Source organism: Ruditapes philippinarum, unplaced genomic scaffold (genome assembly GCF_026571515.1).
Source record: "Ruditapes philippinarum isolate M1 unplaced genomic scaffold, ASM2657151v2 ctg2717_1_1_1_1, whole genome shotgun sequence".
NCBI lineage: Eukaryota > Metazoa > Mollusca > Bivalvia > Venerida > Veneridae > Ruditapes > Ruditapes philippinarum.
The window spans coordinates 285,881-303,931 of record NW_026851933.1 but is presented as its reverse complement, the minus strand read 5'-3'; the positions used below and the strand labels follow the sequence as shown (position 1 = coordinate 303,931).

The window sequence follows — 18,051 nt, the reverse complement described above, 5'->3', positions numbered from 1 at the left end:
TCCTCACAAGAAAGAATCCAAATTCCCTCCCGCAATTCAAACCTATAAACCTATAGTAGTAAGAAGCAAGTGATTAGAAATCAACAACCTTAACAAGCTCTGAGGCCCCCGGCCTTTATGTAGATAATAAATGACTTGATAAAAATGATAGAAGTATATATGTTAAATTGTAATTGAAATCATACCTTGATACCAAGTTTTTGACATTTCAGAGCAGGCAAATGGTCCAGTAGTTACTTGTTTAGCTCATCAAAGCTAAAAGGTCAAAACTTTTAATATGTGGTATATAACATCATCTAGAGTTCACTTCAAAGCTTATTTAAATTATGTCTCTAGGGTAAAAATAACCAGTTGGTCATGGGTTAACCTAAAGTGTAAAAAAAAAAAAACGCTTTTCTGTAATCCCCCAAGTTCTAGAGCTTACATATTTGGCATGAATTATCTAGTAGTTCTCTACCAAAATTGTTTTAATGATGGCCCTGGCATCAAAATAGCCCTACCCTGGTGGTTTTACTTACATGTATCTTGTAAAACCTTTAAAAAATTTCTCTGAAACTCTGGACAGGGCTTGAGCTGAAGAGCTTAGATTTTGCTTGAAACTCAAGTGCTTTGAGACCAATGATCTTCTTGTTGAAAACTTTCAACTAGCTGTTCCAAATTTGAAGATTGGTAAATCCATCACACAAAAATCCAGCAGATTTAAGACTTGTACTGTACTTACGAGAATCAGCAACTTGCTCCCGTAGAAGCCACTAACTCTCCGAGACAAAACAGTACTTGGCTAAGGAAACTACATGTATTGGTACTACAAAAGATCTCAGAAGACTGATATTATTCAGATATATTTATTTACAGTTTCATATCGTAACAAGTTAATGGCAAACAAAATGGTTGAACAACGCATTTCACAAACATTAGAGCCGTGTCACGACAAAACCAACATAATGGGTTTGCAACCAGCATGGATCCAGACCAGCCTGCGCATCCGCGCAGTCTGATCAGGATCCATGCTGTTTGCTATCAGTTTCTCTACTTGTTATAGGGTTTGTAAGCGAACAGCATGGATCCTGATCAGACTGCGCGGATGCGCAGGCTGGTCTGGATCCATGCTGGTCGCAAACCCGTTATGTTGGTTTTGTCATGACACGGCTCATTTATTGTATTTATTTCAATTTAAGTAAAGCCTGCTATAAGAATACATATTAATGTTTTACAATCTTTTTAAGTTTTTAACAAAAATTGATAATATTAAAATAAATGACAAATTAAAGTGATTACTGTAACATATGCTAAAAGTAAGCATATTTGAAAATGACAGTCCAATAAAAACCTGCACACAGATATATAGAGTTTAAAGAGGAGACGTCACTTGGGAATTCAGAAAATTTAGCAAAGCTAAGACAGAAAGAGGGTCACAAAATATTTTATCATTTCATAGATTCTTTTTTTAATAAATTTTTTCCAAACAAAGAATAATTTTCTCCCAAATTTTCTAACATACTGCTGAAGGAATCTTTTTCTGACTTGTTATAGAATGATCTCAATGGTGTCTTTTAAAGCAGCATGCCACCAAATTCAGGCTAATTTTCATAGTATATTCAAGAGTAAATTATAGTAAAATAAACCAGATAAACAATTTACACAAATTCAACTTGAAATCCATGGTATTTACCAAAAAGAGGTCAAACTATGCAAAATTAGACCATACTGTGTATAGTAGAAGTTTGTTAGTTACACAGTAGAAATATTAAAACCAGTCATTAGTTGCAAATAAGATGTAAATTATTACGTGAATCATTTTTCTTGTCTTAAAAACTTAGTACATGTACATTTTTCTCAAGTTTGATATTCTTGCCATATTTTGGCTCATCTAGATGACATGCAGCTTTAAATAAAGATAGAAAAACTGCTTGATGTAAATACCTGAAATCAGTTCCTTATATAGAGACTTTGATGTTTCATGTAGAACCTGATAATGTACAAATGTCATTAAACAAACATAAATATTATTTATGATACCACATTCCTGAGCTTAGTTAATAACAAATCAAAACTTTACCTAACATTAGGTGCAAAGCTAAAACTCTACCTAGCTAAATACTACATGTGCACACAACAATTTCTAGTAAATGTAAGCTGAATTACCTACATGTACATACATCATACATTTCAACAACAATTTCCACAAAGATGTAGCAATATCCTCTAATGTTTCTAATGGAATTTATGTCATAAAAAACAAATGACATCATGGAATACAATGACCTCATTCTTTGTGCTGAGGTCACTTTATGACATCATAGTTTTCAAAGAAGACACCATAATTTTCAATGATGTAGCATTAAATGATACTATAATATTCAAAGATGTACATGTGATAGTTTTCAAAGATGAGATTACAATTTTCAAAATATAGTGTCAATAATTTTCAAATTTGAAATATTTTTGGCATCATTAATTTAAAGAAACAAATACCAATATGGCAAATATCTTTTCAATAATCCTAACTGTTAAAATATCTAACAATAAGAATAAAGAAAATAAATAAAAATTATTCATATACAATTTTTATACTATACATGTAGCTTACCTATATAAATAAGACACAACAGGATTAATATATTGAATCTGTTTAGATATTAGATTAATAAAACACTGTCGGACGAGTCCATTACAATCCATTTAAAATATAATATATTTACCTTAACCACACTAAATATCTTGAATGGACTTTTCCATCTTTCAATCTGGGGAAAACCATTCATAAATTTTAGGGAAAATATCAAAATATATACTGACTGAATAGAAAGAAAACAGTGAAGACCATGATTAGATGACACGAATATGGCGCCTGACCTTGGTCTGCACTGGTTGCTTGGATAGAATCTGTTGCCAACAACAGTATGAAGATAATAAAAGTTCTTGTTCACATATGAAATAAAGAAATAAAAAATATTCTTCAGTACATTGATGAAATATAAAAAAACAAATTCTTGAACTATAGATTTGGCAGTTTTTTATAGATGAGAAACAAAACATGTGCAGTGTTTATATATAATTATATTAAAGATTCTGTTTAACCTAACTTTTTGTATACTAGATGCCATTATGGTAGGCATATGCCACTGGTATTGAGACATGCAAGCCTGTGCATCAAAGCAATATGATCAGGCTTTAGGGAGTTTTCATAAAATTCATGCAAAAGAATAAAAGAGCAACTGTCTCAATGTGCTCGATTCACTTCGGTTTTTTTCTCTCCAAAAAGTAAAATCATCACATATCAGGCGAGCAGTGGCCTAGTGGTTAAGGTGTCTGCCTCTCAACTCAGGGATCATGGGTTTGATTCCAACTCTGGTCAACACTACAGTTTTCTTGTATGACACCAATACTGGTTAGTTCCAGAAAAAACAACTTGAAAATGTTTTATATTATTTGCAATAGCTTGTTTTGCAATTAAGCTTAAACAAATATGTTTTACATATATTTCATCCTTCTGAACCTGTTAAAATACTTGGACAGAAACTCGTGAGCTAAGATAAATATCTAACTCAAATACTAAACAGGTTGCTTTTTATAAGAGCACCAATTTGAATTAAAACATCATAATGTCCTTCCATGTTGTTTCAATACTTTCACCACAGAGAAATTATCAAATTCATTATTACATTGAAAAACATAAAAAAACCTGCAATAACCTAAGTATAAACCAACTTTCTCAATAAATTTTGAATAAAAATATACCGAGTTCATCCTCACAACCTTCATTATAATCTAATACTGGCCACAACAAATTACCGGTAAGTAAAATATTACTTTAATAGAACAAGTCGAAAATCAGAAAACATTCTGATGTTTCAGCAAATTCTGATTTTCAAAGTTTGTTTGTCACAGTTTTTATCCATTTTAGGCAAATGCCTTACCTGAGATATTAGCACTTTATGTCTTAAAATGTCATCCTCAATAGTTACCTAAATACATTCTGTGTACTGACCTACATTCATATAAAGGTCAACCAAAAAGGTCAGTTATAGCAAGCAACCATCCTACACTAACCATCCTACACTTATCAATTACCTAACCTTCTGTATCAGAAATGTTATCTTCTCTATCAATGAAGTTACCCGCAAGATCAATCATACTATCTCCTTACAATTAATAAGCTTACAAATAGATGGTTTGTTTTTTTGTTTGTTTTTTTTTTCTCGAGAGAGCAGTTAAATCATATGGCAGCATTCCAGATTTACTGGTTGAGGAAAACCTAATGTACCCCTCTTGCAATATTTAGGCATAAGTGGGCACCTGAGTAGAACCACCAACCCTAATAAAGGAAGTTTGATAGCATCCTCAAATGAAATAATCCAAAGTTCCTGTGGCAGGCTGTTGAGATTCAAATGCACTGCCTAAAGACCCACTGGCAAGCGATTCCAAGTCTGAAACCTTGACTACCTGGTCATTGAGACCTCATTGTCCCTTTCCAGTCAGAAATGTCTAAAAAGTAACAATAATGAAAAATAAAATAACATTGTCTTTGCTTACAGAGCATTCCAAAACACAAGTTAATTAATACTATTACTTGTTTAAATAGGAACAAAAAAACAAAGGTTTTTATTTACAGACATATGGACAAATGTGGTTGTTAGTTTATGATGCTCTCTTACACAAGTGTAACTGTACATTTTATTGAGTCTTATAATTGATGAAATCTTGGTTGAGTAGCTTTCTCTACAATTCTCTACAGAAAACTATTTTACCATTTGAGCAAAACTTAACAATGGACTATGGTGTTTTATTATATAGATGATTAACAACAAATAAGGCACAATCACACAATTTTAAAAAAAAATCTACACTGATGCAATGTAGGATTTGCAAGAAAAAACAAAAAACTGAAAAAATTCAAACGGGAAATTCTTTCCATGTGCAATGTGTAAAAGGTGCAAAATGTAATAAAAGCTCTAATATTAACCAAACATATTAAGGGTGTGGTGTAAAACCAGTTGTAACACATTCTTTATGTCATATGGCTTTCATTGGTTTTGCACAAAATCCACCCTAAATACTTTAAATGGACTTATCCATCTTTCAACCTGAACACAACCATTCATCATTTTAGTTTATACTTAAAAAAAATAGAAGAAATTACTCAATAGCAAACAACGCCGACCTTGACCATCTGGCAAATCTGTACAAAGTGATCTTGGTCTGCACTGGATGCATGGATAAATTAAACTGAAGCCAGATTCACTCCAAAAAGTCTTGTAATGAACTTACAGACTCTTTGTCTATTTACTTTGGTTTAAAAAAATCTCTTTGGGTTACATCACATTTTATTTACTATGGTTTACTAAAATCCTTTTGGGTTACATTACATTATCTTGGATTTTAATAGCAAAGAATTTCTGCTTGATAACAGAGAAAAATCTATATAATCAAATATTTAACCATCAAAAACAGCTTGTTACATTATTTAACCCTTACCATGTTAAATATCTTAAATGAACTTGTCCATCTTTCAATCTGGACATCAGTCCATCTTTCATTCTGGTCATAAGTTTTCTGAAGAAATTTCAAAATATATACTGACTGAACAGTGAACAATGCAGACCATGATCAGACAGCATAGGTGTGCCTGTTGATTTTGGTCTGCACTGGTCGCATAGGTTAATAAACATATGATTGAGTATATAAATTATGATAGATCATATGCAACTTAGTGCAGTAATGAATTAACTTGATATATGATTTAGTAACAGTTAACCCATTACTGCACTAAGGTGATAAGAAATAATTTCACCATTACAGTCCTGAATGAACCATACATTCTATATGCAAGGTTTGAATGTATCTCACATAGCCAATGGCAGGAATTTTTAAATGCAAATCTCTGATTGGTCAACTGATCTTTTAGATGGTACATTGCTATTCATATCATAACAAAACAACCTGTACCACATAAACAGTAATCTGTTTTTTTTCTGTATTCTGTGAATGTTCTCCTTATCTGTCTTGCAAAAGCAATATTCAAGATTCTCAAACATAACTCGCATTCCGGGTTCTGAGATGCATCTACTAAATGTTTACACACCGACTAAAACTACCTCAAAACAGCAATTTTGTTAATTCCTTGACTCTAACTATATATATAGATTTAAATATCATCCCATTGAGGATAATGCCTGGGATATCTTTTTAAAGCACACAAATCCACCATCATAAACATCTTGTCTCTGTCTTTTTTTCTTTTTTTTTTTGGTATATACTGTATATCTGTAACAATTCACAATCTTAGTCACAATAATGCTTGAAATTTTCTGTCACACATCTGTGTCCTCATGAAGCTTGTCAAGTTCCAAACTCCTCTGCGACATGATAAATGAGGTCTTTTATTTGTGAGCGCTTCTTCGACACTGATTCAGAATTAACTAGGTCATTCAGAGGTATATTATAACCTTCACACAGTTCTTTACATAAATGTTCCGCTATTGAGATAACATACACACCACAGTCAAAACCTGGAAAAACAAGCAAATTCGTTGAATTTATATCCCCCGCCGAGTACTGGTTATTACTAACACAACAACTGAAGACATAAGGCTTTATTTATATATTTATCATGGCATTAACGGTAATATTCTTTGAACTTGATAAATATTCAGGGCAATAACAGAGCCATAACTCTGTGTTAAATAGTAATATCTGGAAATGCCAATGAGATGTATGCATACTGCATAAATCTGAGTTATAAGTGTCTGACCGGAACAAGGTGACTGTATGCACATCTCCTCTTCGTATCCCATAAAGTTTCATTGAATTACAGCCAGTAGTTACAGAGAAGTAGCACTGAAATGATTATTGCTCTGGTTGTATACTGCATAAGTTATCAAGGGCCATAACTCTAAGTTAAAATGTCTGACCCGAACAAGGCGACGATATGCCCATCTCCTCTTGGTATTGAAGGTTCCAATAAAGTTTCATTGAATTCCAGCCAGTAGTTGCAGAGAAGTAGCGCAGAAACAAATATTTTTCTATATGCATACTGCATAACTAATCAAGGGCCATAACTCTGAGTTAAAGTGTCTGACCCAAACAAGGTGACGATATGCGCATCTCCTCTTGGTATTGAAGGTTCCCATAAAGTTTCGTTGAATTCCAGCCAGTAGTTGCAGAGAAGTAGCGCGGAAACGATTTTTGCTCTATATGCATACTGCATAACTAATCAAGGGCCATAACTCTGAGTTAAAGTGTCGGACCGGAACAAGCCGACGATATGCGCATCCCCTCTTGATATTGAAGGTTCCCATAAAGTTTCGTTGAATTCCAGCCAGTAGTTGCAGAGAAGTAGCGCGGAAACGATTTTTACTCTATATGCATACTGCATAACTAATCAAGGGCCATAACTCTGAGTTAAAGTGTCGGACCGGAACAAGCCGACGATATGCGCATCCCCTCTTGATATTGAAGGTTCCCATAAAGTTTCGTTGAATTCCAGCCAGTAGTTGCAGAGAAGTAGCGCGGAAACGATTTTTACTCTATATGCATACTGCATAACTAATCAAGGGCCATAACTCTGAGTTAAAGTGTCGGACCGGAACAAGCCGACGATATGCGCATCTCCTCTTGATATTGATGATTCCCATAAAGTTTCGTTGAATTCCAGCCAGTAGTTGCAGAGAACTAGTCCGGAAACGAAATTGGGACGGACAGATGGATGGACGGAAGGACTGACGGACGGACAACGCCAAAGCTATATCCCCCTCCCGATTCCATTGGCGGGGGATAATAAGATAACCATCACTGATACAGCATATTCATGTCTTTATCTTTTAATTGTAAAACAAAGAATTATAAGAAGTATACGCATAATTCAAAAATTTGAAATTTAAACAAAAACTTGAAAATGTGTCATCACAGTAAGGTTCCCCCTTTATAAACAGGGGCATAATGAAACCATATGGTCCCACTTTTTAAATGGGGGCATAATGAATACTCTTCAACTTAAATAATTTATTAATTTAAATCAATTTTAGTAAAGAAAATGTTAACATCCAAAGAAACAAAAACACTCTTGTTCATCTTTGATTTTCTTCCCTAAATAAAACTTACTATTTTTCTGTTTTGGACTATCAACTTCTATAACCTTCATTCTCCCTCTGGGTGCTACAAAATAATAAACAACTTCAGTTCTAAACTTACCAGTACTATTTTTAATTACTATTATTACTATACACATACAAATGTATATGACATATTTTGAAATTCAATGCTCAAATTGTCTATCTTATCAAATTATATGATTCAAGCTTTTTTTCCAGGTGTATCAAAAAAATAAGCCCTACATTTTGGAGATACATAAATATTACAAGGGCCGACTGAGAAGCTGTCAGTTTTAAGTTTTACTATACTATTACAGGTCCATGTGACTTGACCTTTTGACCTCAAAATTAGTGTAGAAAGTTAAACTCATCCTTATAAGTTTCATTATTTTTGCACATTAATTTAAGGCTGAAAATGCTTGACAGGTTGTCAAGATCATTGGTCACTGCTAATAGACAATTTGCAGGTTTTCAAATCTCAAGTATAATTAAACTTCGAACACTTTTCAATTTTTCGGATCTTCAAAACAAATTCTGATATCCAGAAAATAGTGTGAAACTATTCAGAATTTAAGTTCCAGAAGTATGAATCACAAAGAAAAAATGGAGAAATAAGTTTACCTTGAAAATACGGTTGTACTTTATATGCTAGAATCTTGGCAATTTCTTTGTTTGTACATTCCATGGAATCATAGTGCCTAAACTCCTGTTTATTTCTTACATACACAAGTAAACTCCTGCAAAATAATAAGTTTATATATTAAAAAAAAATTGTTGAATTGTTACAAAATTTAGTTTTATACCGATTTAAACATATTTTGGTCAATGAATTTTGGATAACAAACCAACAATAACAAATTTCTTTAAAAGTGGCTGACTGCTGATCCCACATGATTTCTGAATCAGCAGCAAGAAATCAATAACCATTACACTCGATGTCCAAGATTAATTGTAATAAAGATTTTGTTGTGTCTGAGGATCAAACTGCATTGTACCTGATAATATGTTCCTCTAGCTTGGTTGTTTACCTGTTTATCACATACAATGTACTTACCAATGTGCTTCTCCAGCTTGGTTGCTGATCTGTTTATCACATACATTTTACTTACCAATGAGTTCCTCTTGGTTGGTTGCTGATCTGTTTATCACATACATTGTACTTACCAATGAGTTCCTCCAGCTTGGTTGCTGACCTGGTTATCATTAACTGGCAGGAATATGAATTCCTTTGACGGAAGATTTAATGGTTTCAAAAACTCTCCCAGCTCATCATCTGAAAATTCCAAATACCAAAATATTTCCAGGCAAAGTCTATGTTATTGACATAATATTCAATACAAGATGACTATAATGGTCATACATTGTTCAAAGGGGATTTATTGCTAGAAAGGGTAATAATTCTTCAATGAAGAAGTACAGGCAGATAACTGTGTCACATTTTGGAAGGTCCTTTAGTCACCCATGAGCTATGATTCATAAAACTTAAGTTGAGGTCCACTAAGCAACATAAAATGTCAGATATCTAAGACCTAAGTCATGTGTGCATGAGTAACTTTTAAGATCAATGTTCACAATTCTAGAATGGTTAGGAATGAACAACAAAACACTTTTACCTGGTGCAAGCTTTATAAACTGTACAACATCTGGACTGATCAATGCAAGCTTGTCTGCTGAATGATTAAACTGTTCCTTCTCAAAATATCTGAAACAGCAATCAAAAGATATAAAATATCTCAAATATTTTGATGAATATTGTATGTAATCAGAATAATAGGTTCTGGAATAAAATATTTATATGCTGTTACATGTATATGCCTCAGAAACGAAAAAATTTTGCTTTATTTAGAAAAAGCAAATTTATGTGAGTTTTAAAATGTGTACATAACGGTTTTAGAGTTTTTGTTTGTTTGTGTCATTTTACGCCTTTTTCCAACAGTATTTCAGTCATATAGGCGGGTAGTTTCCTAACCATCGTTCCTGGAGAGTTACACCAGTACTTGACTACCTTCCTCCGCGCTAAACTACCAAAGCATCTCCCGGGGATCGAACCCACGCCAGAGAGGTAACTGGATTAGAAGTCATCGACTCTAACCACTCGACCACGGAGGCTTTAGAGCATGTTAGATGCTTATCACATGAAAAAAAGTAGTGTTGAATGTGAAACGATTTGTCATAAAAATAGTAAAATGTAAACAAAGCAGTATTTTGACATCCATACAAAATACCATAACTGTACTTATTGCCAAAGAGCAAAATGATGGTTCAGGAAATTGGCCTATGAGTAATGTAATTGTTTAATAAAATCCAAATGTTTTCTCTCTTATGTCATAAGACTTTAAGGTCAAAACAGAAAATGATGTTGACACTAGCTAACACAGCTTAAGTCGAATTATGAACACCAGCGGATATGCAAATGGTAAAAACTTTTAAACTGCAATCCCTCTTCAGCAAATGCCTTTATCCTTTCCACTTCTTTGCAGTATGTCTTGTCTCACTGATTAGACTTGACTAAAAGACATGATGATAATTTTTGAAGTACAATGCCTTTCTTCAGTTTTTATAGCAGGAAAGAAAATCTTGTAAATATGTCAAACCATTCACATCTAATTAATAAGGCTTCTGGTTTCCTGGCAGTTTCCTGCCCCTACAAGTTTTTCGGCCCCTTATCATTTTCATTCAGTACAGTCTATTTTTTTATCAGTTAAGCATGTATGTTACTTCATCAATCAGAGAAACATTTGTTTTCTATGCAATACAGCAGTTAAAATAGTTCAGCCATTGATATGTTTTTAAGTTTTGCCTATTGTTAAAACATAAGAGAACTTGCCAAATTAAAGAATAAGCATCATCTGGGGAATTCTAGTTTGAATGCTCATGCACAATAACTGCGATCCCATTATAGGTACATGTTTTAATCATTACATGTACTTTTAAACAATATATATATTGGCAGTATACATGGAAAATGTTGGGAAGTTATAAATTTCATTGAAAAAAAATCTTTACATTGCTTACTGGCACTGAATTATAATCAAAATAAAAAGGTCCGAAAAACTGCAATGAAATTTTGAATAAAAAAGAGAAAAGGTGTAACATTTCAGGCCTTTATTCCGATTAAAAAGTTACAGAATTAAAGAGCAATATTGAAAACATGGTAATGCTTGACAGGCACCTAACTTTGTTCTCTCAAAGTTTTGTTCTGTAGACAGATTTATATACATAAGATACATAATGTATTCTTAAGTTCAAAAACACTTGGGGTGTGGAGATTAAAACGCCTTTAAAATCCAAATAAAATGTACTGTATATGATATATTTGTCAGAATTACGGACAGGGTGGACCGTGAGACAGGGCGGACCGTACCAGGGCGGACCGTGACTCGAGACTAGGCGGACCATATTTTGGGACAGGGCGGACCGTCACTTGAGACGAGGCGGACCGTGATTTAAAAAAGTATCTATATGTGGGTTAATGTAATAAAAGTATAAAATTATTAATGTTTTTGTTCTTCGTATTAATATTTCAATGCAAATATAAAAGTAAAAATATAAAATACGGTAAGTTTTAAAAGTTCTTTGATGTGTACTCTTATTGTTTAATAAATTCTATTTCAGTGTTCTTTTTATTTCATGTAAATTTTAATAAAATAGTTTTGTTCTTCAAATATGTCACTTCATTTTTCGTTATTGTGTTGTATTGCATATAATTTTAATGTGATGTAATTCGTTATCATTGTTATTTCGTGTATTGTACAACAAAATATATGTTTTTTATGTGTCTTATTGTTTAATAAAGTTTATCAATTTCAGCAGCGTTAGCGCCTTATACAAACAATGACATTGTAATATCCCGATAATTGGTCAATTATCACCTGCGTAAGTCGACGCAGTAACAAATAATTTTTTGAAAAAAAAGCCTTAAACTACTTTAATATACTGAAACAAAAAAGAAACTTTTTCCAAGTTTGAATGTAGATATGTTAGTACAGTTTTGCAATTCTTTTGAAACTCGATTTTTACGTTGAATAAACATATCGGGCTAAATACGGGGATTAGCTGACCGATTTTGCAAACAAAACGAGTTTTACAAGCTACTACATGTATAGAGTGTGTATATCTAAGTGGTACCCTTGAACAACTGGCACATACTTTGCGAAAGTTTCTGTTTTGGTTCAGTATATATATGTTACATAGAAAGGTTTAGATTGAAATATTATAAAGAATACCAAAATCATCCACAATTAAATACTTTAATGGTACGGTCCGCCCTGTCTCACGGTCCACCCTGTCCTGCAGGCATTTGTCAATCCTAGCACATTTACTGATCATACATTGTATATATCAAAAAAACTTAATGTAAGCCCCAAATGTCTGTGCTAAAGTTTACAGTAGGACAAAACCATGTTAACATGAAGCATAGTGTTACAGTAGAGTGCTTAAGTCAGTAGATTGCTTAAGTGTAATGATAAACAGAGCAATGAGGCTAGTATCACCAACTGACAACATGTGACACTGGAATAATAATATTTTAGTAATAATACTAGTCTACAAGCCGGGTATAACTTTGCCAAACTGAATTAAAGCTTTTCTGTGTTCCCATATCGTTGGTCACCAAATAAGTCATGCTTGAAGCGAAATTTTGTAAGCTGACAGCTATGTACTCTGCCTTCATAATGCCCTTGGCCAAACAACTTGTCAAAAATAGGTTGGCGAAAACTCGGTCAAGATTATAAGAAATATCATTACTTTTTTCTAATATAGCAGAAGAAAATGCATTTAACACTCACTCAAAACAAAAGTTTATAAGGTTATCATTTATCCAGTTAGGACCATCAAGTAAATCAACATCTGATTGGTGAATTAAACTGTCATTAAAGCTGACTACAACACAATTGTCATTTTCTGCAGCCATTTTTATTTTACACTTGGCTGTTTTCGATTCGGCGTTAAGCTGTACTACGGATATATTCGATTGGACAGAACAGATTGGCAGAGTTGTCGTTCGCCTCTCATGTATGCGTAATGCCATTCGGAACTGCCTCGGCTATTATCTATATATTATGTGAATAATGTCTTCAAAATTGAATTTTATCAGTATCTAGATAATAACAATAATAATAATAATAATAATAATACCAACAACAATAATAATTGTAATAATAATATAATATAATAAATTAATAGCAATTATGTTGTTGTTGTTGTTGATGATGATGATGATGATGATGATGATGATGATGATGATGATACGATATATGTGATTTTATGTTTATGTACATTTCCTGAATAAATCGATACGATCTTCAACGTCAATACTGAAAGACTGACCTTGCCAATCCATCTTTACTTACCGTTTACTTTTTGTAAATGCCTATATCTATGTGACTACAGTTGTTGTGCGGAATAGGACATGTTTTTTACCGCAATTGTTTTTATATTTTCGTTTCCTTCATTCATTTATCTTAAAATAAAACAAATTGATTTGACTGAATTTAAGTGTAAATGCAACAAAACATTTACATTATATGTATGATGTGTGTACGTTCCAATAGACATTGATATAGATATGAAACCTAGCTTGTAAGTTTGATTTGCCGCAGTGCAAATAAATATGTTTGCAAACTGTTTCAACAATTAACGAATTTATGTAGAATAATATTTTTATGCATACATTGTTACAGTGAAACTACTCATAAAAAAGACCGTTAAACCATTTTTGCGATATTTTATGGACGTGAAATTTTATAATTGAATCATCTTTGAATAACTTAATTAGTCCGTGGAGCTTATGATTACAATAAATAAATAAAAAGGATTTTATTTTAAGCTTTAACATGGTGTCACCTAAAATGTTTTAACTGCTGATTTGAAATTTACTTATTAATTTTCACGAATACTCCATATATCCCCAAGGTTTTTTTTATAACAGCTAAACAATGGATGACCACTGTCACTTGTTATGCAATTATCTAATGAACAATTAAGTGTCACCTTTTAGCCAGTCTGGTCATATGGTCTAGTGCACTAGAAGTGCACACGGTGTGCACTTCTAGTTCAGCTCTAGTGCACTAGAAGTGCACAAGGGTGCACTAGAAGTGCACAAGGGTGGGAAGTTTAGTGTGAACTCAACTATACATTTAAAATTGCCCCAAGGTACCCAACACCTCAAGTCAGAAGCATTGATGTCGTAGAAATAGGTCACCGAAATGCGACATTAACTGAACCGAGAATTATGGAACGCCTGGACTGTCTTATATGTTAAGAATGACTGATATACCTGGTTAAATGTCATTCTGTTCAGTCTGAGATACAATTAAAATGCTGGGTGGAAACCCCAATATGTTGGTGGAAATCCCATTGGGCTCAGTTATTGAATTGTTATGTTGTGTGCTGATTACATTCTCTTCAGCTAAGTCAATGTATTGTTGGGTGCATTAGTCGTTATGTTCAGTTCTTAAAACAAACAGGCTTGTGGTAACGAAATTATGTTGAGTTAAAAAGATATGTTGTAGGGTATTACAATTATTATGCTCAGTTATAATAATATGCTGTTTGGTGCTCTTCTCATTATGTTCAACCATGAAAAAAAACTGTTGAGTGGTACTATCATTTTTTTACCTGAGGCAGTTACTTTCATTATTTTCAGTTGCAATGCTGTTGGGTGTTATATTCACTCTGTTCAGTCATGAAATAGAACTGTTAAATGGTACTATCATTATCTTGTTGAATGTATACACTAACTATCTGAATTTGTACAGGCGAAATATATTATTTGCAAAACATGGCAGTTAGCTTTGATTAGAAAATATTTATTAAGATTTGTAAACTAGATTTCATTCCGGAAAACATTTGTTGGCTTCTGAATGATAGTTGGATTGGGTTGCACGAATTTCTATTTCTAATAAGTAGTAATAAGGAAATGTTACGTACATATTATTTCGCCTGTACAAATTCAGATATTTAGTGTATACATTCAACTAGTTCACAAACAAAGCAGCAGCTAAGTAAAGTAAAGCAATTTAATTGCATGTGGACATTTTTTCTAGTAGGAGTTGTCTCCCTTACTCTTTGTATCTAGTGTAACTATACATGTTTAAAAAATGTTTAATTGCTAGAAAAGAAAGAAAAAAAAAACACTTTTAAATGACAATAATTATGAACAAGTTTATTTATCATGTGACTTCTGAAGTTTTTTCTAATCTAAACGGGTGAATTGTACACTTTTCATAGTCAAAGACGAAACTTCGTATAAAAATTCATGTTTATATAAAATACACAAATTATTATCAGAATATAAATACAAATGAAGACAGAAAGCTTTTATGTATGATTTATAAAAAAAATAGATATTTAATGGGTTTCTGGTGCAAATTTTCTTAATGAAAAGTAAAAGAACAATAGATAAATAAAAACAATTGAAAATGGAGATTTTGAGCATTTTTGTATCGGCATCCAAGTTTTGTTGGGCTTGCTCAATTTCCTCACGATTTATCAAGGTATTCGTGATAATCCGTAGAGATGAAGAAGTTTCCAGGTCCGATTCGGTCTAAAGAGGTTCGACGTGTTATTTTTTACATTCTGTCAAGGCGTCCTATGGAACAAACGTGGACACGGAAAGTTTTCGAGTAAGTTTGTTCCCACGGTATGAAAGAAAAACCCTCAAGCAACATCAATAATTGTATTAATTAAAATGCTTCATAAGAGTAAATATGAAAGCCAAAAACAAAGGAGATCTGTTATGTGTATCCTTGTTTGTTAGTCCCAGGTATCTAGTTTGCGTCAACAAGAAGGCCTGCAATCGAGTCTCCAGTGCCGTCGAGTGTAATTCAGACTCAAACGAAGCTCTCGATCTCTCTCATTTTCTTTAAGTTCATTTATTGTTGCCCACATATCTGAGATATCCCTGAAAGGAAGTTGTCGTTTTCTTGACTGTATAAATATATAAATGATCCGTTCCAGGGGCGAGATTGGTTCTTTCATATGCCTGGTGTAAGGCACCGATTCACTGGAACACGATTTTAATGTCTTTAGCACTGTTACGAAAGGAACGGAAGAAGCTGTCCATGATTGAATTTGCCTCTGTGAACATAGAGTATACGTAACAATAAGGATAAAGAAAAAGTGAATTTAATGTTTTTAAAAAATTCTAGACATACAATATACCTTTGTAATCGCTCGGAACATCCAAATATGAATGCAAATACCAACTAGGGAGAAGGCTGTTGCGTGGGAAACACTCAAAAGAAAACTGAGGTACATTATGTGAGGTAGTTGATATGTATGTCCATACCGAAAAAGAAACCTTTTTCCCTTTCAGTTGTCATATGTATAAAGCATTGTATTTGTATTTGAGCAGATACGAGGGATTGTGCGCTTGCATTTTTAATGAATGTTTTATTTTCCTATCTTACCTTACTAATTAAATGTTCCGATTTGTTTCCATATGGCTTACTTAATCTAAACCACCTGTTTCTAAGCAACGGCAAAACACTACGTTATTTTGGTTTGCTAAATATTTTACATTAAAGAAAGCAAATATTATTCTTTTTTTTTAATTTAGCGTTGCAACTACAGAAAGCAAATGGTCGTATACCGTTAGCGATTTTGACTCATCAATAGGCAATGTCCTGATAAAGATTTGTCCTGCAATATTTTATGTTGAGAACTTGAAATACATAAAATTGTTAATAATTGAAAACACTTAACCAGGGAGTACTCAGCCCTTTGTAGCAGCCGCGTCTGCCCTTATAAATGACAAAGGAAAAACATGGGGGGGGGGGTAAATACGTGGCATTTGTTAACGATATTTTCAGCCCGTCCTTGTTGTCTTCACAGTAGGTTCGACAATTTCAAAACAGGTATTTAATACAATGATAAAAAAAACGCATGTTCTAGAATCAATATGATTTATTTATATATGGATACATATGTACAGCAACCAGATGTATGTTTAACACAAAGAAAATAAGAATCCCCAAATACAACTTGAAACATGTAGGAATGTAGGAGCTCTTATAAAGAAACATAATTCAGATAACCAGAGACATAGATAGTTATCTATGTCTCTGAGATAACATACAATTATACAATGATAAAATAAGCAGTAATTGCACTAAAACATCAAAACAAAGAAAATGCCGATATCTTTTAAATTTATATCTGTCTCAATAGGGCAGCATTTCGACTTGCTTATTGGTATTTTCTTTCAGATTTATATCGTCCAGCCATATAAGAGCCTCACCAATACATCTGGTCCTAGTGCATGTCAAAAAGTTACCCTTGTGATACACCCTAAAACGAATTGCATACTTGGCTGTGCGATCTTTGAAGATGCCCATATACAAATCATCATTGAACTCTAGATCATCATTACCCTTTCTGGTTTTCGTTTTTTGTCTGTGAAGTCCTTCGCGAGGCATTGGACATACTGTTATGAATATATTCAATTCCCTCCATGTGTCTGTTAAAGCAAAGAGGTTTTTGATCGAAAAGACGGTGATTTTCAGTTCATCTGTATGTTTTGAATGTTCAACATTTATATTAAGATATGCAGTGGACATGGAGTCGTCCGAAATGTCAGTGACACTGTTTATTTCTGAGTCATGGATTTCCCATTTTTCACACATGTCATTTTCATTCTCGCCTTTTTCATTTCCAAAAGTGTCGTCTTTATCGTTGTAGTTTTCAATTGGATTTTTATCATTTTCCTTAATTTGACCTTTGTTATGCATGCGCAATGCTAGTATGTTGGTTACCTGTCTCTCAATTTCTTGTCTTAACAAGGCCTCTTCTTGCTGCTTTCTTTCGTTTAATATTGCTTGGATTGATTCTGAAATAGTTTTTGTCCGCCTAACCGAGTAACCGTCATATTCGGCGCAAAACGGAAATACCTTTACGTCCTCCATTAGGCTGCGTCTTTTGAAACTCAGGATCGACAAATCAGTATTCTCTGTGGCGT

At 33.2% G+C, this 18,051-nt stretch overlaps 1 protein-coding gene across 1 annotated transcript; it reads right to left on the bottom strand.

The window, feature by feature from the left end:
* Positions 1–6,226: 6,226 nt before the first annotated feature.
* Positions 6,227–13,036, bottom strand: LOC132743404 (sentrin-specific protease 8-like). Its single transcript, XM_060731927.1, has 6 exons — positions 12,881–13,036; positions 9,707–9,795; positions 9,258–9,366; positions 8,715–8,830; positions 8,104–8,157; positions 6,227–6,512 (listed from the first exon to the last, which is right to left on the bottom strand). The coding sequence occupies exons 1-6, from the start codon at positions 13,003–13,005 to the stop codon at positions 6,343–6,345; spliced, it is 663 nt and encodes a 220-aa protein (XP_060587910.1). The 5' UTR covers positions 13,006–13,036; the 3' UTR covers positions 6,227–6,342.
* Positions 13,037–18,051: the final 5,015 nt, after the last annotated feature.

Coding starts and splice junctions, on each gene's coding strand:
- LOC132743404 (XM_060731927.1), bottom strand. CDS start 13,005: ATGGCTGCAGAAAATGACAATTGTGTTGTAGTCAGCTTTAATGACAGT. Junction 9,367..9,706: donor GTTTATAAAGCTTGCACCAG/GTAAAAGTGTTT, acceptor TGGAATTTTCAG/ATGATGAGCTGGGAGAGTTT. Junction 8,831..9,257: donor CAAGCTGGAGGAACTCATTG/GTAAGTACAATG, acceptor ATTATTTTGCAG/GAGTTTACTTGTGTATGTAA.